This window comes from Orbicella faveolata, unplaced genomic scaffold, assembly GCF_042242905.1.
Source record: "Orbicella faveolata isolate gen_17 unplaced genomic scaffold, um_ofav_v1 contig_35, whole genome shotgun sequence".
Lineage (NCBI taxonomy): Eukaryota > Metazoa > Cnidaria > Anthozoa > Scleractinia > Merulinidae > Orbicella > Orbicella faveolata.
The window spans coordinates 23,538,467-23,557,885 of NW_028301564.1; the positions used below are offsets into that span (position 1 = coordinate 23,538,467).

A 19,419-nucleotide genomic window follows, 5' to 3' on the forward strand; every position below is an offset into this window, starting at 1 on the left:
TCACTTAACAATGTGGAAGACGTCGAAGGAAAAGGCACCGGCTGCCATATTTACTTTGTTTGTACTATAACTCTGAAAACCTCCAAAACTGACTAGTGAGTAATTAAAAACTAGCAAATAAAACTGAAATGTTGTAGAAATTAGAATGTGTCATAATAATCTTGCCATCATAGATCATCAGAATGAGCGGAAAGCACTATTCGCTTGTGTGGTACATACTAAAAATATTAATTCGGTAGCTTTTTTTACTTTGGTCCTATTCTCCCAGAGGAGAGCTAGGACTACGATGATGACGATTTTCTAAACTACATGTATAAAATAATGTTTCTAGTTGTTAGCTGTGGCGACCCAGGTATACCGGCTAATGGCGTCAGGTATGGAGATACCTTCACGTATCAAAGCAGAGTAGTGATGGAATGTGATCCTCAGTATAGACTTGTGGGTGACCTCACCAGGACCTGCCAAGCAGATGGTACATGGTCAGGGACACAGCCCACTTGTCAGCGTGAGTAGTAATACAATATTTGTTGGATATTACGGGCCGTGTCCTCGTTTTCTTGACCATCGAGACCATCCTTTGCCCATCAACTTCAAAAGTTGCGGATTTTAGCAGTAATGAAATTAGAAAGGAACACTCTCAAAAGTGTGCGTGGCTATACTGTCTTAGTATATTTTCTCTTTCAGTAAATTCCATAAATTATCGTCTTCATCATCATCATCATCATCATCATCATTAATATCATGTGCAAGAGATCATGATAGTCTCTTGCTTGTTTTATTTGCCCCTCCATAAAAAAAAAAAAAAAAACATATACAAGACATACAATAACAAATTAAACCAAGAATAAGGCGAGGATCACCTCCGAAAAAACCACCAGACAGTTGTTAATACGCGCGGCATGACCAATTCAGCACTCCACCAATCCAGCATTCCACGCTGTGGTCTTTAATCCTTATTTTCTTTTTTCTGTACCTTAATAACCATATCCAAATAAATCTCTGTCAGTGAACGCCAATGGGTATCCCGGCTAAAAGAAAAACTAAGAAATGAGGAAAAATGTTTCTGCTTTCAGAAACGAGCTGTGGAGCATTCTTGAATGGTCCGAGTGGTACAGTGACATCAACAAACTATCCCAGCAATTACGGTAACGACGAATACTGCACGTGGCAGATACAAGTTCCGGTGAACAAGAAAGTCAGACTCGACTTTACCGAGTTTAAGACGGAGACTGGCAAAGATTACTTGCTGATCTACGACACGAGTCACTACGAAAGTGCAACTATCGTGTTTGACGGGACAACTTATCTGCCGCCATCATTCACCTCATCCGGGAATGTATTGCGGGTGAGATTCATCAGTGATGGAAACACCACGAGGAAAGGATTCAGTTTCAACTTCAAGCAAGTCGGTAAGGAAGACCAACGTGTAAAATAAGCTCATCAAAACGTTTATTGCCGACGCAATCTTTTTTGGGTGTACGTGTGCAGGCATACTGTATTCCGTAATTATATATATATAATATACAGAAATTGAACTTAGGATGAAAGTAAAGAATAAAAACACTTATTATCGGACAGCACCTAATATCATACCAAGTCGTCATCCGTATCCCCTGCGCCAAACAAGGGAGCGTATTGCCATTCAAATCTAGTCAGTCTAGGGCCATAAGAAGAACTAAATAAGAGATAACACACAAACTGTGGTGATAAACATGAGAATAAAACGCATTGTTGGGAAACTAAATAAATGATAACGTTAGCAGCAAAGAGCTTCATCTTTAATAGTTTGCATCTTTTAATATGCATTTTTTTCAGCTTCTGTCAGTGTTATTGTCAATTAGTTACTTGTCTTAAATTTAAAATTTAGTTGTTACTTCTATTCTCAATAAACATACGAAACGTCAAGCAAAAAGATATAGTTTTTCTTTTTGTTTTTCAACAATGCGTTTCATTGTTATGTTTATCACCGCAGTTTGTGTGTTATTTCTTGTTAAGCTACGATGGCCAAAAGAAAAGAGTATTTAAGAACTTAATAGAACAAAAAATCGACCGAACCGTCACGGTAAGCTAAAAACATTCACACTTCACAATAACTCATAGACAATTATGTGTTTGTAACTTCTTAGATACATCTTGTGGAGGCGTATACGAAGATGGAAGTGGCATAATCTCGTCCCCAGGCTACCCGAATGGTTATGCTAATAACCTCGACTGCGTGTGGTTAGTACATCGCACCGTGGACATCCCCGACTTTATCTTCACTGACTTCTCAACGGAAACTACCTATGACTTGGTGAAGATCCACGCCGGGAGGTACGCTGTAACATTGTTTTCTTGTCCATTTGGTATTCTGCGCAAATTAGTGTGTGTTAATTTGGATAGCCACTAAAACCTCGCAATCTAAAACGATAGCGCAATGGCCCTGTCTACACGCAGAAAGGTTAACCTTAATGCTAGGTTTACCTTAGCAACAGGGTCAATGATAGTCAGGTTTACAAGCAAAATCACGGCACAGGTAGAATTACCTTACCACCCTAGTACTAGGGTAACCCTAGCTGTCTTGTAAACACGTTAATGAAAAAAGGCAACCCGCTAACACTAGGGTACTCTATCTACCTGTAAACACGGCCCAAAACCATCACCACCACAACCACTACCAGCAATGTGTCCCTAGCAAAAACGCCACCCCACACAGCAGTTCTATAGTATACTTTCGTGGACTAAGTGGTGATGACCGTAAACAATACGAAATATCGTTGCGTAGAAGGCAATTTAAAAAATCTCGGTTAACAAACTTGTCAAACCAGTTATATTAATCAGGTATTCCACCCCAAATCGCAATACGAACGGTTTTTAGCCGTTCGAACTGATACCCATTAGTGTACGTTTTCGCGTGGAAGGTCAATTTATGGTGACAAAACTAACTATGCTATCCCCTGGGTAGTGGTTTAACCATTGGATAGCGTTATCCACCCTGTAAAAAACAAACTGGATGTTAAAGTGCTGTTTCTACCCCTTGGATGACCTAGTAATCAACTAGTACTTATCTACTTTTGGAGGAAGAAATGAGGATAGAAGCTAAGAAAGTTATGCCTTACGTATGTACCCTGACTTCCCTGGAACACGTTCGAATTCGAACCCGGCCCCACGATTAGGATTGCAGTGCACTATCCTTAAGTCATTGTGCCATCCCTTTTAATGCTGTTTTCATTATGATGATTTTAACAGATTTGGTGAAGTTGTGTTAACCAGCGGCTGGAGTGGACACTCCATTCCCACCGGCTCCTTCTATTCAACGGGAAAACTCTACCTGTGGATACAATTTATAACCAACGGAGGTAGCTCAGATAGCCAATTCCATAAAGGATGGAGTGGCTCCTACCAGAAATATTGGCCTTACGTTAGCTACTAGAGGAAGAAGAAGTTAAGAGGAGAACCGGCCAATCGCCTGAAAGTATATTGGTTGCAACAAAGCTATGGTTTTGCAATATTGTCATAGATTAGGAGGGTTTTACTAACTTTGGTATGAAGCATTAGTACAGCAACGCAGCAGTAAAGCTAATGAGAAAATCAATTTTAGTGTTTCAGTGTTGTCTTATTTTCTTTAAACTTTCTTCCTTAAATGAAATCTTTTTCGAAGTTGCATTAAGATGTAGGCTCCATCTATATCAGTTTCCCAAGACATTTTGAAAACGCAAATTACTTTATAGAGCTTCCATCGATGGTAAGAGTCGGATAACTATTATTTAGAAGTACCCAGCTTTTGCCTAGACCCGATCAACATGTACATGAACTTTATCTTGGACTTGTTAAGTGTGGGTTTATTCTCAATTGGCTATTCGATCCTCATTCAGGCCTTCTTCTAGGTACACAGAATCTTTGCTGGCAACGGGAAGAAATGAAATGAGTTGTTAAAAAGCGAGCAGGTTTTGATTAGTTCTTATCGATTTTTCCAAGACACAAGGAAAGATTCTGAAAAGTCTCTCAAACTTCTCAAATCTGAGATTATAAGGTAAATTTTGACAATTTCCATTCACAACTGTTGGTTTTTAATAAAACTAGATCATTAATTTTAGGTTTCTACAAGAGAAGATCAATACTCTCCTGGTTTCTATTAACGGAAATATGTACTTTGTTTTGTTAAGTTTCGAATTCAAGTTCATGATAGTTCCCCTATAGTACTTTTTTTCAATGCCGTCTCTGCCATCCTTTGTCACAGTTATCAGTCCCCCTCTGAGGGTTGGATAATACTGCGCTATTTTCTTAAGAGCCATTCTGGCAGCCCGTGTTGGGCTGTAACCTTGACGGGGAAGCTCAACTGCATGGAAACTATGAGACAAAAGTACTGTATCAGGTTGTCACGTTTATGCAAGTTGTTTAAAGACTGCCTACAAAGCTTGTTCATGGGCCGGTGAGTTGGATTCCTCTCAAAGCCCATCTTTTCATGCCAGGGTGGTGTTTTAACAGACAGGGCGAATAGGCCAATGTCTGTGTATATTCAAATGCTAAGTTAGTTCCAAGGCTAAGGAATCACTTTAAAAAAAAAATGTTCATTCTGCATCAGACTCAACCTCTGTAATTCCCTTGTTTTATAATTGTTAGACTGAACGTTAGCACAGAGCCCTCTTTGCAAGGCGTTGATATTCAACGTATCGCTTAATAGCCACGGGAAACTAAGTTTAAGGTTGATTGGCCCGTGGATACAGTGGCAGTCTTATTGATAAAGGAAAAGGTGTCAAAGTAACACTTGCAATAGGCCACGTTCGATATATCAATATTCTTACATGACGTTCAGGGCAAACCTCTAAATTTGGAGGTGCTTTTTTATTTACAAGTCTTCTTTGGGAGACACAGGAAACTCAACAAATTTGCAATTTTGTCCTGAAAGCTTTGGGGCCGTGTTAGAAAGTAGCCTATAGGCCATATTTGTATTCTCGGTATTGAACTGGAACAGCTTGCAATGGAGGCTCATGAAGTTTGGATTTGAAATGACTCCGCGAAGAGGCTATGATCTCTTGACTGCCCGCATTAGCCTCAGTATAAAGCCAGTTCCAGTACAATATCAAGAACACGAATAAGGCCAATTGCCTTCCGCTACAAAATCATCTTACTACTCTTCAGGCTATTTAAAACCTGAAGGGGGATTATTTGACACGTTAGTGACAAAAATCAAGGCAAATAGCGAACGACATGATGAGGAGGGTTATGTGCATGTGTTCATTTTACCTCGGCGAGTTTTCCACCACAGAAACCTGTGACTAATGTACGTTCAGGGCGTACCTGGGCAAAAACTTTAACATAACATCCCCATCACCAGTCCCTGCAGCTCCACCAACGTCCTTATCCACGTAAGCTCGTGCTCCAGGAATGGGAGAGTCCCCGACTCGGCTACCAAGGGGAAAAACGATGTAATCATTTGTCAAAAGCCTACTGAAGTGTTTTGCCCGCCCTCAACGTAAAAAAGAGTAAGTGAATGGAATTAAGGATGGAAAAAATTTTACAATACAAAGTAACAGATATGATTGAAAAAGGGCAATAAATGTTTCTGTTTTATTCAATTTCAGTCTATGCATATTTTATGATATTATTTGCACATGCTCATAATTGTAGACAAATGGATCGATTACTTCCATCAACTGAATCCCTTTACGGTCCTTTAGCTCCCCCCCCCCCCCCCCCCCGAATCCCCTTCCTTTCCTTGTCGGGAATAAAGCTGAATCGACAATTATGAATAACATTAAATTTTGCGTGCAAATTATGAGGATATTATTTTATTAGGATAAAAAGCAAAACGAAACGCTACTGGCTAGAAGTCATTCATCTATTGTGAAACTCACCCAGCGATTTTGTGGTTCAATCCATTTGTTGATGTTCCGGCTGCTATGTTCCCATGTTGGTCAATTGCTATCATACCTGAAAGCAAATCAGTGCTTAGCTCATGACACATTCTGAAATGATTTGAAAATCCCGGGGTTAAAGTCAAGTCGAAAACAGAAAAAATCAGTCAATGAAATGATGTCAGTCACAGTTCAAAAAGCCAGTCGCCATTAACTTTAGTCACCAAATTAAAGTCATTAGAAATGTTGTCGTTGCACAGTCCTTCAGTGTAAATGGTAGTAGCTGGAGTAAGTACTTGCGCTCGAATTACTAGGCCCAAATTATTCAGATGTGTTCTGAATAATTCTTGTTTACAGGCAAGAGATTCCTACCGCACGAGGTGGTAGGGTAGCGAGTAGCTCGTGGGAGGGGGGGGGGGGGGGGTTGAGTTGTGTGGCGCACGTTCGTGGCGCCTTAAGTTTTGGCGAACTGTTTGTGGGGTGCCGTGTTTGGCGGAGGGCGAAAGTTGACGACTGAAGGTGTACGCAGATGTTTCGGTTTCTCGGTGAAAAAAAAAGAAAAGGCCAGGGGTAAGTCCATTGTTCTATCTTGATGAGCTCGTTCATTACCCATTACTTATGGTGTCATGATTGTCGACATCTACATCATCCAACAAAGTTTGCTTAGTAGTGTCTTGGACATTTCTGGAGGATGAAACACAGGTGAGCTGTTAAATTGTACAATTTCCGTTCACCCATTTCAATTATTGTCGTCTCTTGTTGAAGCTTATTAGTTGCTAACGTTTTTGATTGCAAAAGGGAAGAGAAATCTCGTGGAACAAAACCATAACAAGTTGTAACTAAAGCTTGCATTCATCAAAGTTTCACTTGGCGTGTTACAGTGTAGTGCACATATACCACAGGAAATGGATTGATCAATTAATTGATGTAAGGGTTGGTTGGTTGATTGGCTTGGATTTAAAAATCCAGAAGCTGGCTAACGTTCTGCCTTTGCTGGGTTTGTACGGTCCACACGAGGAACGAGGGTCTGGACGAACATTCTGCAAATACATCATAATACATTCGGCAACGAAAAAGAAATTTCCACCAAACTTTAAATAATTTGATGTCAGGCAGCTGAAATCCCAGACCAAATCATCTACAACTGGACAATCATTGGTAACATCGATTAGGATACGGTCAGTGTTTAGCTGGAACCGGGGGGGGGGAAGGAGTACTCCCCTTTATGGGTTATATAGGTAAGTGCGATCACAAAGGGTACGGTTTTCAATGGTTTTGCTCATAAATAGGGTATCGATTTTGGCCATTTTGATCACAAATAGGTTATTGTTTTTTCACTCAAGTCTTGAAGTGGGCTTGCCCTTTAGAAGAAGCTACTTTTTCGGGTCATAAATAGGGTAGGGAAATCGCAGATTTTGGCATAAATGGGGTAAGGGTTTTGGGAAGCGGGCCGCACACCCCCCACCCAATTGTTCCGGGAGTAGTCCCCCCGGGGGGCTGGGATAACATTGTCCGATAACTATAAAATGAGGACATGAAATCTGAAATCAGTACCTCAAAGCAAGTCGCTTTGTTTAATGGTCATAGTGTTTAGCACTGTTATGATAATTAGGATTCTATAAATCGAGAAAAAAAAGTATTTGAAAATAATAGAACTGAAAAATCTTGGTTATAAAAACAAAGATTACCAAAGTACCTAAACAAACCTCGTTCCAAAAGTTTGGTTGGCATTTGTTTTTCTTCCATTCTTTCCACATCTTACTTTGATTGACAAAAATGTGGACAAATATTCAGTCAAATGCAATATGACTTACAAAGCATAAAGCATATTCATTGAATTACCGTTCCCTTCACTGATTTTATTATTTAGTGACTACTTACACAGACTCGTTAGTATGAAGATCTTGTTCTCTGAATCCCATCTGGAGGGCAAATTGTGTTGCTTGAAGGAAAGACAGACACAAAGAATAATTGGGATAACTCACTCTCTCTCTCATTCCGCATTTCAAATATCACGAATAATGTTAATCTCAAAATAGATTGTTTTACAACTTGGGGTAAATCCTACTAACCATCTTCACCAACAGGAAGGGTAGCCTTGGTGTTCTCCAGAACAGCTCGAGCGACAGAAATTGCCGTCTTGACGCGCTTCAAACAGCCCACTGCCCCAGCAGCGTGTGTTGCACTGCAGAAATTACGACACTAGTATGACGAGGACAATCAGTACTCATTTACTTAAATTTTCAAACTCATCAACAATTCTAGCCCGGCAGCAAGCATTCCGTACAAAGAGCTTTTCGGCATTCTAACCGCGCGTTAATTGAAGGGCGAGCAAAATTTCGACGAAGCAGGGGGTGAAAACTACAAAAACGTATTGACAATAATATAATTTTTTACAATGACTGCCAGTAGAGGCTAGTCCGTTTGAAAACTATGACTATTTTTAGAAGAGAAATTTATTTACGAGCAGGAAGTGTTAATCTCTAAACGAATACAACATGTATAATCGCATCTGGATAACAAGAAAAAGTAAAATGTTTTGAAGAGTATCTATCAGAATTTCGGCCGTTTCAAAAGTTGCCTTACCCATCAATTATTAAAGCATCTAATGTTGTCTTTCCAGCTTCATTAGGACTGAAAAACAAAGATTTTGAATGGATCAGTTTTTAGGAAGACGTATGGTAGAATAAGATTCAAAGACGATGTGAACGAGAATATGTAGGTTACACTGCATGTCTTTGGATGTGCTGTAAAGAAAATTTAATTTTAGCTCTTAACTATAGGGCACTTAGATTTTTTTTCTTGTCGCAAGGCAACCTACTAATAGGGGAAGGTTATATATAGATGGCATTGCAACTGGACTTGACGCAGTTACCGTGTAAAATACCTTCCACCATAGCCCACAGTCACTCTGTGAGTGCCGCACTGGTTCAGCTCACACGCTGTAACTCCTTCCTCTATGGCATCTAGAGATGGTCCTCCCTTTGCGAGTACTTCCCATGCTAATGTTCAACACAGTGATAGGTAGGAAAGATATAAATTATCATTTCTAAGCAAGAAAGCAGATAATACCCATAGTAAGAGCCACAGTATAATCAGATATCGGTATTTGAGTCGCACAGTTTGTACACGAAGGGCCGAATACATCACAAGCGTTTCTATAGCTTCCCAGTGGTAGATACATGCGAAAGATCGGCGTGGAAGCATTAATAAACCTTTGGAAAACGTTGTGCAAGTTATATCAAGTTGACTTACTTAAAAGACTAAAACATAATAGCTTTGAAATATGAAAGCAAACTGATTCTGTCTCGTAACATAGCCTGAACGATACGGTTAGATTTTGGGTGCATAGCATACTCTGTGTATTAATTCAGTTACAGAGTATAAAAAAACATACTAAAATATAAGTCGATAAAATCGACTACTACGATACTGAAAAGCGGGTTTACATGACTGCCGTGTGGGAGCCCAAAGAAGAAAAGTGGGTTTTGATCTTTTTCTTGAAAAGCCATATTGATTTCTTACATTAACGTAAAATAACATACAAAATGAATGAAAATAAAATGCTAACTAAGTGAATAAATGTGAGATGCCTCAGAAAGGTTTGTTGAAAGTCCGTTGCACTGGCCGGATGGGACATGTTGCACTTATTTCAATTTGCAAGCCACTTCTTAAACACTCTTAAATATAGATAACTTAAAGCGGGTATAATAATTTCCTAATATCACAAGCTTATGAATAATTTCGCACTCAGGCAAGCAGAATAAACGGCGGTCACTTCATCACCTTTGCCTGTGGCCACTTCATGGTTTCCAGCCCATGTGTTGATCACACCAGGAAAGAAATCAGAATAGTTACCAGAGCTTTTGGTGTACACTGGAAACGACGAAATCAAAAAAAGAATGAAATGTTTCAAATTGTGAAAGTTAAATATTTTTGCTAGAGATAACCGACTGAGCCTATCAAACTTTAAACAGGAGTGAACTGCCATGAATGTCAATAACGTTTTGTATTGTTTTACCCTTCGTTAATGCAATAACAGTTGTCATAAAATGTAATTCCTGTGGTAACTTTTAACTAACAGAATTGACACAGTATTGGCAGGGCCAGTCTTCATGTACAGGGCGTTTACAGTGGCAAGCTGAAACCGGGCTCGCCTTTGTGAATGCTAATAAAGATCAGACGCAAATATTGTATCGAGCTTCACTTGGGAAACGAACATGTGCTTTTTACAAAAAAGTGATGTAATCAACCGGTGCCATCCTGTATCGTCAAAAATGGCTTAATATTCCATATAAAATTACAGAGTGTACATTCTATACCGGATGTTTTAGAACATCCATGATCATGTGACCTGAATAATACCTTTTCAATGGATCTATTCCTTTCGTGTACTATCAAATAATTTTACAATATCACTTTAATATTCGCGTATTGCGGTAATGACGCACCTATCAGAAATATTGTCACCACGCAATGTCACAACTTGTCAGAAGTCCGAGCTGTCGACGGATGTTTTTAAATAAATGTAATGTTAGACGCGTCATTATTTCCTCTGTTGTCACTTGATTCAGCCGAATCAAACAAACTAATGTGTAAATTTAAATCAGTCGTTATATCACCTTTGTCTGTGGCTCCTTTATAGCTTCCAGCCCACGTGTTGATCACAATAGGAAAACTATCAGAATCGTTAGCTGAGCTTTTGACGCACAGGAATGGTAATATCACTCCACAAAGAGGAAGAAGAAAAAGTTGTAGATTGTACAAATGGACCATTTTAAAAATGACTGCTTTCAAAATAAACTAAGGCAGGTGACCTGCTGGTGCTAGTTCAAGTGATGTGCATTTGTTTGGAATACCGATGGGGCATTAGCCACACATGTTGCTAGTTTAGGTTTAAGAAGATGTTTCAGGTAATGCACCCTGCCGTGAAAACGAGATGCTCGTGCCCTCCATCTTTGCAACAAAGAAAATACGAAGTGTGGCCTGAAAATTCTACCAGTTACGCTATTTCATATTTCCGTGTATTTATTTATTTTTTTTTACACATATTTTAATCCAGGGCCTATGTACCTTTCTATCTTTCCCCTCGAATTTCTATCTAAGACATCTTATGCAAGTCTTACTTCCTAAGTTGGGTTGAGGCTTTTGTCACAAGGCTTACATGAAGCAGTAATCGGCTCACTTCGAGAAGCTTGGCTGCTAAGCCCATACACAAGCCGCCATATTGGATTTTTGTGTACACTTTCCTCAAGACTGGTCGTCTTTCTCCTTAGCTGTTAGGACAATAATAAGGACAATACTATGGTTTGGAGGGGCCGGATTGTTTGCATCGTGTTACTCTAATCTGGTGCGAGGTTATCCAGCGTTTATAAGTAAGTAAAGGTATTATTTTTATTGCATTTTGAACGACACTTGTACAGTGTGAGCTAAGTTGTACTAAGCTTGCTTACCCTGTACATTGGGCATGGTCGATACTTGTAAGCTGAAATATAGCTCAGATTGTTGTTGTGTATTAGGATCCAGATCCCCTCCCGGTGTAATGTATTAGAACCCAGATCCTCTCGGTTGTAGTGTCGTGCACGAGCTGTCATGGCGGAAAAAGTTATCGTTGTTGTTTGGTTCAATCCAGTTGAATTCTTTCTTAGCACCGACTAGTTCAGGACACAACAATTGTGATGTAAACTGCAGAGTTAAGAGTGCATTTACCAGAGCCAAACGTTCCAAACTAGCCACGAAATACATACATGCAAAGACAATGACATACTTGTTTTGTCTATGTTCTTACACATCCACTGCGGAGGATTTATGTATTTAAGCTTAAGTTAAGGTGCTTTTAGGTATGCTACGTTAAGTTTCATTTGAAATGTGTCACCATACATATAGGGCCTCATCCTTCAAACCTTAAAGTGGATCATGTGTGATGGTAGACAATGGGTTCAGGATTCATTAAATGTACATTGTTGTACATTAATCTAACCTAAAAATTTTGCAACTGCATGTATTCTACACCAGTGCTTTTCTGTGGCTTGGTTATAAGGCACATCAGTATGAAGAAAGAGCCGAGGAAAATTATGAAAATATGGTTAAAAAGCACAAAAATGTACCATGGTAGCCAAGGGCTCAACTTTTAGCAGAGAGAGCTGAAAGGTTAAAAGCTGAGAAGGAGGTTATATGTTGTCAATGTAGGATTTAAACCAATATTAAGCCTGATTAAAACCTGGGTTTGTTGGTCTTTTTTGGACTGTGGGTGTGGGGAGGGTGTGAAAGTAGGTTTAAGGCAGAATGGTTTTCCCCCTTCATAACTTCAAGAGTAAATCCAAGATGATGGTGTCATGTGATGTGAGACTTTGATCATGATAAATTTGAACATCTGCCATTTTTTTGATCTTGTGGATCTCATGATTGCAAAAAAGCACCAAACCTCAAAACCAGTAAAGAGGGTGCCAAAACAAAGATGACAGTTAAGACAAAATCCGATAGAAAATCAAGCAATTTCAGTTTTAAGTGCACAAAAGCCTTGTACCAGAATAGTTTTAGGTATTTTACAGTCCATTTTACATTTTCTTAAAGCTAAAGATGCACATGTAAGTACAAGCAGTTGCCTGAAATTAACACGGAAAACAATTTTCCATGGGAACTCGAGAAAATAAATTTGCAAGTTCGGAGAAATTGTGCTTGCAAACACAGGTAAGATCTCATCATCAGTTTCATTTCACCTGTACTTTCACTTGTTTCATAAGAAGTTCACAATGTGTTTTTGACATATGGTGTTGTTAGAAATGATATTTTTTGAGAAGATATTTAAAATAGTCAAACAGAAGTTTGCATTACGATGTAAGTAATATTGGTACAAAGTTTTTGTCCACTTGTTAAATACTTGAATTTCTATTGGATTCAATCTGAAATCTTTTCTTCAAAAAAAGGCAAGCACTCTTATTTTGGAGAAAGATTTGATTTTCTTTTAAAATTCTTGGGTGGTTGATAGGGAAACATGTTCTGTGAACAATGCTGTCTTGTCAGAAAATTTTCTGGACAAATTTCAGGTTATGTCGCAAAGGTGATACATGTTTGGAATCAAAGTCACAAAATTTGTTAATAACCATTGAAAGGTAGGAATGAGAGAGACGTGGAAATGAGCGGCTATTGCGGCAACAAACTATTTTCGTTTGTGCAATGGTCTTGCAAAGACAATTTGCTGAAGCTACAATGTACTGTGTACAAGGTCCATCTTCGTGGTCTGTATACATGTGTAGAGTCAGACAGTTCAGAGTACCTATCAGAAATTTCCTTTTCAGCATTCATTAGCATGTTATTGATATAGTTAAGTAGCTTACAAATGATCATGCAGCTTCTGGTGGAAACAGTACCAGTAAGGGTACATACTTGTACGTGTAGTCTGTCCACACGTTTATTTATTTGCTTCGAGATATTTTTTTGTTGTGGCTCAATCACATCCCCTCCGCACAGTGCTGACAGACTATGGGACACACATTTCTCTTATAACATCACAGCATTTTTACTATCTACTGGTGTGTAACTGTGATTTTTCATTTCTCTACTTTGTTAGCTGCTCTAGCAGAAATGGAAGAAGCAACTGCATGTGAGTATCAAAAGTGGTTTGGTACATGTACATATTATACTTCCCTGTATTGTCTTGGTTGCAGGGGGGGGGGGGGGGGAGGGGGTGTTGGTATGAGGTGGGGCAAGCACATTAGACATTTTACTCTTTTGCCTTTCAAGTTTCTCCAAATACAAGATAAGAAAAGTATTATAAATGGAATATATGTTGTTTGAATTTATTACTTTGTTGTGAAATTTAAGGGGCAAAGGATTGAGAATTTGTAAAGAAAAGTCTAAGGTTTAGATTATTTCTTTAGTTGCAAATAATTTAAAATTAGAGACACTGCCTTTTCTCAGTTGCAGTGAGGGTGACAGCTTGCAGGCCATTCCTGTGTTTTTTATGCTGTACCTGACTGGCAGGGCGTGTTCATGGGCTAAATCAAGGGGTATACTATGATGGAATGTACCCACAATTAATAAAGTATCTTGCCCTTACGAATTTTGTTATATATTTTTTCTTTCACAGAAGAATGAAGCCACATTTCTGGGGATCTTTTAGTTAGAACTTGACATTTCTGATGGAGACTTCTACACCAAAACTATTACGTTAATCTGTTGTAGCTATCTGTTACACCTTGCAGCCTTTCAGAATTAAATGATCTAACTAACTTTTGCAATGTAAATATAAGAGGTTGGACTTGAAGTTAATAAAAATTGTAATTTCTTTTACTGATGTGATATGGATTGCATTAAACAATGCTTACTGGTTTTACTTGTTAACCTGGGAACTCAAATCCTCTAGTCGCTCTTTCAACACCTAGGTTGAAACACTGCTAATTCTTATATGTAGACGCTTTACATATACAGATGTGGGCGGTGAAATGTTTCTGTGAACAAATGTTGAGCCCAAAAGGTCGGGGGCCCATTTCTCGAAAGCCCTGAATCTTTTTGGGCCCGAAAAGCCATTTTTAGTTAATCGGTATGAGACAGAGTGATGTATACGCCTAAAACGTCTTGCATGAGGAGAACCTCTGTTCGTATTAAGAATACATGGATAAAACAGCTCTGTAGTCAAAAGTTTTAAGATTTAGCAAATGCTTTTCGGGTGCAAAAAACTTTTCGGGATCTTTTAGCAGGAGTCTACTGGGCAGAGAGGGTTGTCAGTTCTCAGATGCCCAGGGAGAGATGTGCATGAATTGAACACAAGTTGAATGACTTGGCAAGAAGAAATATTGTTATTGGTTTTTGTTTTGTTTTGTTTGTTTGATGTAGTTGTCTCCAATGTTAAGAGGCATTATAATAATGGCGTCTGGCTTACAACAAAACTTAAAGCCATGTACCTGGAGTACCAAGTAATAATTATTGTCCATCATGGCTCCCAGGCCAAAATATGTTAAATTTCCCAGTAACGTTCTGAAACATGTAAGTTGGCGATTTGATCTACATAACATCCTTTTCAAGATCCACTCTGTTCAAGATTTAATTTAAAATTTCAGGTTTGCCCTACCTACTCCAGATGCAATTTTGTTTTTTACTAGGAAAATCTTAATTTATGCCCCATTCTCTTATCCTACTTCTTTGATCCTTTGACTATCTTTTCAAGGGAAAGGGACGTTAATTTATTCATTTTATAAATGTGTAGGGACACTTGGAGTCCATTTGCAATGTCAGTTGGAGTGTTCGCCATATTGAATCTATTAGTCCGAAAAGAACCTGGATACGACATTGGGTTATTTACCACTGATACGACCTGGAAGTCACGTGACTTGGTCAGGAAAAAATTGGAAAGTGTGTTTTTTCCCCGTTTTTTAAAGAACTGTTTTGTTCAAGTCAGGCTTCCCAGCCAATGGGACAGCTCGACAGGTGGAGATGCATTAGAAAAAAAGACCAAATAAAACTACTGTTTAGTTTTTAATCACGTACATTTGGGGAATGCATTAAAATTGGAACTATTAAAATTTTAAAAGACGACATTTATATATTTTCAGCCAACCATAAATTTATGATGCCATTATTTTTTTGCCAGTAGTAATTTATGATTTCTCTCTAACAGAGCTAAGCTAAACTAACGCCAGACAGTGCTAATTAATGTACGGTAGAATTCGCTATTCATAGTTTTCTGGCCTAGCACCGATTTTTTTTCCAAGTGTGTATTTTACACGAATGTAAAATTAAAAAGAAAAGCTCGATATACCTACACACATTTTAATCTAAATTCTGAATGATGTTTTTGTGTAATTAGCTTGACTTTTTTTAAAAGTATAATTTCTCGATTTCCTTTCAATGATTAAAAGTCACTGAGACTGAAAATCTCGAGAATCGTTGGCCGAACTCGAAAATTCAAACACCCTAATACGTTCCCTAAAGAACAAATAATTTTGAAGAACTATCTTCGAATATACCAATGAAACTTCCTAAAAGTTTATAGCTTTCGAGAAATTTGCAAAAAGATAGAAAAGTCGATTTTCCCTCATTAACTGCATATATAAATTAATTTCTTAAACTCATTAATAATTGATCAAGAAGTTAAACGCCAAAAGATTCTTAACTGAAACACATTTGAAAAAGCGAAAGACGTTTCGGCGCTACGTTACGCCATTATCAAGTTGAAAAGTGAAAAAAGTACGAGGTGTAATACGAATATATAAAATATGAAACAATACATAAAATATTTGCGGGTCCTATGGGTATAATTCCCAAGGTAAGAAACACAAAAAGAAAAAAAAATGTACGACAGTGTCACGTAAACAGTTTGGCGCGAATGGAGTCGGTTTGCGTGTGAAGAGAAGGTTTGATGTTCTTTACGTACAACATCTCTTAGACTCAGCAATCAAACTTGCTGTTACATTTCCTCAGAACTTTGAGAAGGTAGTCTGCCTTTGTTCTGTTTTTGCCACGCTGTGTTCCAAGCTGTTCACTTATGCGATGGAGTAGGAAGGAGGGAAAAAGAGTCATCTTGCTCCCTACTACCTCCTCTGTTGTGCGTTTTGCCACCCTGTTGCGACGCGTTTGGTGTTTTAGTCTAGTATGAGCCACCAGCAGGTAATATGTCCGAACGCGTATCAACGGGGTGGCGAAGCGCGCGCAACATGTTACGCACAGCAATGTTGGGATCTGTTGGGTTGACATGTTGCGATCATTAGGGGGGGGGGGGGGGTTAGATCTTTATTGATTACGATACTTTGTTTAATTATTTAATGGACAAGGACACAAGATTTGGCCGCAAACTTAGTTTGCGGCTTGTTTATATATCTTTTTTCGTTATTTAATGATCTTAAGTTGTAGAAGGTTTCAAGAGCTCTTAGTTGCGAGTCCTTTAATTAGCCCTTACACCTTCTTAAAACCAGGAGAGACTTAACGAAAATTCACTTAGGTATTTTACGTTGATTCACATTGTTTCAGAGAAGAAAATGCTGATGAAAGCTACTTTGCAAGTCTCGTTTATTGATTAAATAGCTTTCAAAAATTCAGTAATGTTTTTCCAAAACGTCACTTAAGTCTTTTCAAAGTCTTGCTCACCTCCTTTTTTTAACACTTTATTTTAAGGTGGTTGAATTTAATATTGATAAGTGCTGCAGCCCATTTTCTTAACGGATCCGTCTAATCTCTGTGAACCTGTTGACAAGAATTATCATTATTGATCAGTTAGAAGGCAAGTGTAAGTGTTATCTAGACAATTGAAATACGTGCACTGAGACACTATATGCTAATTTACCAACCGTACTGGTTTAACAAGAATGAGCGCAAAAATTTCAAATCTCTATGTCAAGTTTTTTCTCTCTTTAATTTCTTTTCATATACACAAGCTATTCGTATCTTTTGGGTTTGATAGGTTGCCATCAATATTTGGGTGCTACTTTATCACAAAATCCGTTAACCAGGATTCTATTATCATTCTATAGAAAGTCAAGTTAACAACGTCTTATGCTAAAATGAACAAGAACTGTAGATCTACTTCAGCTACCTTAAAAACAGCAAGGAACACACATGGTATCCATGGATACACTGACTAAACTTATACTAGAAAATTCGGCAATGTTGTCAGATTTGATATCTAGACAATATCCTACACAGTTGCTTTATTTCTTTATTCTCATCAGTTGACTTTTTGAGACTGTTTTAAGACAGCTAGGAGAAATTGTATGTTGATTTCTAGTTCTTGAGAATTGAAAAGTTTATTCAGGTCTACCTTACCGCTATTTTCTACGTGACGAACACATTGCCCTTCCACTGTCAATTTTAAACCTTAATTATTCATAAGACAAAGCATTTAACTTGACTTATTTACTATTTTATAAGTTGCCCATGAAATGATCTTTCGAGCTAAATCAAGAACCTCAAATTACTGTTTATTTGTGTAACTGAAGTGTGAAGAAACATATTTTAATTAAACTCAAAATTGGTAGAAAAAGCTCTATTTCGTTTAATTTTGGAGACTGATGGCAAATCAGATTTGTAAACTATCTCGCTTGTCAGTTTCCCACTGTCAGACATATTAAACAGTGTGCGTTTATTTTCTCACTGAACTTGTCGTGTATAGTAAGTCATTTTATACAGAGAACGGGTTTGTTGGGGAATTTGATGCCTCGCCGACACCTCTCTCAAGACCGTAGCTAGAAACGCTCCAAACATGCATGGAGTTACCACTTTTTATCGGTACTAACTGGAAAATTTAATATCCGTTCACGACAAACAGAAATATTTTATTATTCTAGGCTATGTTCCTTCCAGGAATCTTAAAGGTAGTGAATAATTTTAAAATGCCTTAAGCTATCCCGCAGCATTTCTAACAGGGTGTTGCCAAATTATTTCTGGTTACAATAAAATAATGGAAAATCGAAAACTAATCATTATGGAATAATATAACTTTACTTCTTGTTTACTTTTGCAACAAAGTGGGCAGCACTATTGAACGTTGGAAATGAATAATTAACTTAACTCACGTGTCTGCGTATTGAATATCTTACTTTTTAATTGTCATCGTACACAAAGAAATTTGAAAAAACTCAGAAGTCGAGAGTGAAATTTGCCTTCCATAAATAGCAAAGTGATTTTGCATGAGAACTCGTTTTCAAACAGAAGGACAAGGTAAACTCGGAAATGGCCTATTCACTGCTCCATCAAGACAATGATCCAAAGTTGACAACTTCCTTTTTTCTCATCATCTGGTTGAAATTATTGTTATAATTAACTGAAATTAATTGAAATTCTCATCATCTGCAGAAAGGAGAAATGAGCTGTCGATCACTATTTCTTGGAAATAATAAAGTTCATTTCTATAATCGACATAACACGTTTCAGTGATGAACGACTTTTAAACTTGAATTTGTTATCGCTTTCTAGGAACAATACGTGAAAACTGGAGCGGAGCGAACGCTGGAAAGTCACATCTTCGTTAGCACCAAAATCGCAAAGATCTCTTTCTCTTGAATTTGTAAACAATCCACCTCTGAATTACAGCTCAACAGTTTCTCACTTTTTCTTCTACAAATCACCAGTTAAAAACTTCACAACCTTAACTTTTTAAGTACAGGACGCTTAAAGCAAAAGTACTGTTTTTCCTTATCATTTTTCATGTGACTGTACCATGCAAGGAATTAAATTCGCACTCCTGGTATTACTTTGGAATTTTTTCCTATTTTGTCGTTGACCATCTTAGTCGTCATTTCGTTTTTTTTTAAAAAACATGCAAAGTCGAGCTGCCAAAAATTGCAGCCGCTTGATTTAATGATCTAAAAAAACGACTGTATCGAGATGAAATCTACACAATATGCGCAAGAACAGTTCTTACAACCTGTCTGTGGGTAATTTATAAATCCAGAATTCCTCAATCAAACGCAATGGTTATTTTGGGAGCATTGATTTCCCTTCTTGAACATGTACTGCAATTTTGGTGTCAAGATTGAACTTAAACAAAGTTTTCAAACACATAAGTCCAATTCTTTTTTCTGACCTTTTCCAATTAGAACGCCGCAAAGAGCTTGTAAATTATACATTTCTTCTACCTAGCCTCCTCTTT

The 19,419-nt window shown here is 38.0% G+C and overlaps 1 protein-coding gene, 1 long non-coding RNA gene and 1 pseudogene across 3 annotated transcripts in view; 2 read left to right on the forward strand and 1 right to left on the reverse strand.

The window, feature by feature from the left end:
- The window catches only part of LOC110065308 (sushi, von Willebrand factor type A, EGF and pentraxin domain-containing protein 1-like), a 50,781-nt pseudogene extending 47,207 nt beyond the window's left edge, over positions 1-3,574 (forward strand). The window contains exons 31-34 of the transcript XR_016202074.1: positions 332-505; positions 1,074-1,409; positions 2,127-2,313; positions 3,229-3,574. The product of XR_016202074.1 is annotated as a sushi, von Willebrand factor type A, EGF and pentraxin domain-containing protein 1-like (transcript). The remainder of the gene's footprint in view (positions 1-331; positions 506-1,073; positions 1,410-2,126; positions 2,314-3,228) is intronic.
- A 442-nt stretch (positions 3,575-4,016) lies between these two features.
- Positions 4,017-10,613, reverse strand: LOC110065310 (N(4)-(Beta-N-acetylglucosaminyl)-L-asparaginase-like). The gene is made up of 8 exons (XM_089274214.1): positions 10,460-10,613; positions 9,624-9,713; positions 8,725-8,845; positions 8,424-8,471; positions 7,910-8,022; positions 5,838-6,003; positions 5,281-5,388; positions 4,017-4,329 (listed from the first exon to the last, which is right to left on the reverse strand). The coding sequence occupies exons 1-8, from the start codon at positions 10,611-10,613 to the stop codon at positions 4,059-4,061; spliced, it is 1,071 nt and encodes a 356-aa protein (XP_089130340.1). The 3' UTR covers positions 4,017-4,058.
- Positions 10,614-10,916: 303 nt separating this feature from the next.
- Positions 10,917-14,129, forward strand: LOC149103953 (uncharacterized). The gene is made up of 3 exons (XR_016202076.1): positions 10,917-11,212; positions 13,408-13,440; positions 13,927-14,129. It is a non-coding gene; the product is annotated as an uncharacterized LOC149103953 (long non-coding RNA).
- Positions 14,130-19,419: the final 5,290 nt, after the last annotated feature.

Bases quoted from the DNA above. Each gene is read 5' to 3' on its own strand.
- LOC110065310 (XM_089274214.1), bottom strand. From the start codon at position 10,613: ATGGTCCATTTGTACAATCTACAACTTTTTCTTCTTCCTCTTTGTGGA. The intron at 8,846-9,623 runs GTGATGAAGTGA...CACTGTGTTGAA, and splicing joins TGAAGTGGCCACAGGCAAAG to CATTAGCATGGGAAGTACTC. The intron at 5,389-5,837 runs GTGAGTTTCACA...TCCCCTTGGTAG, and splicing joins TTGAACCACAAAATCGCTGG to CCGAGTCGGGGACTCTCCCA.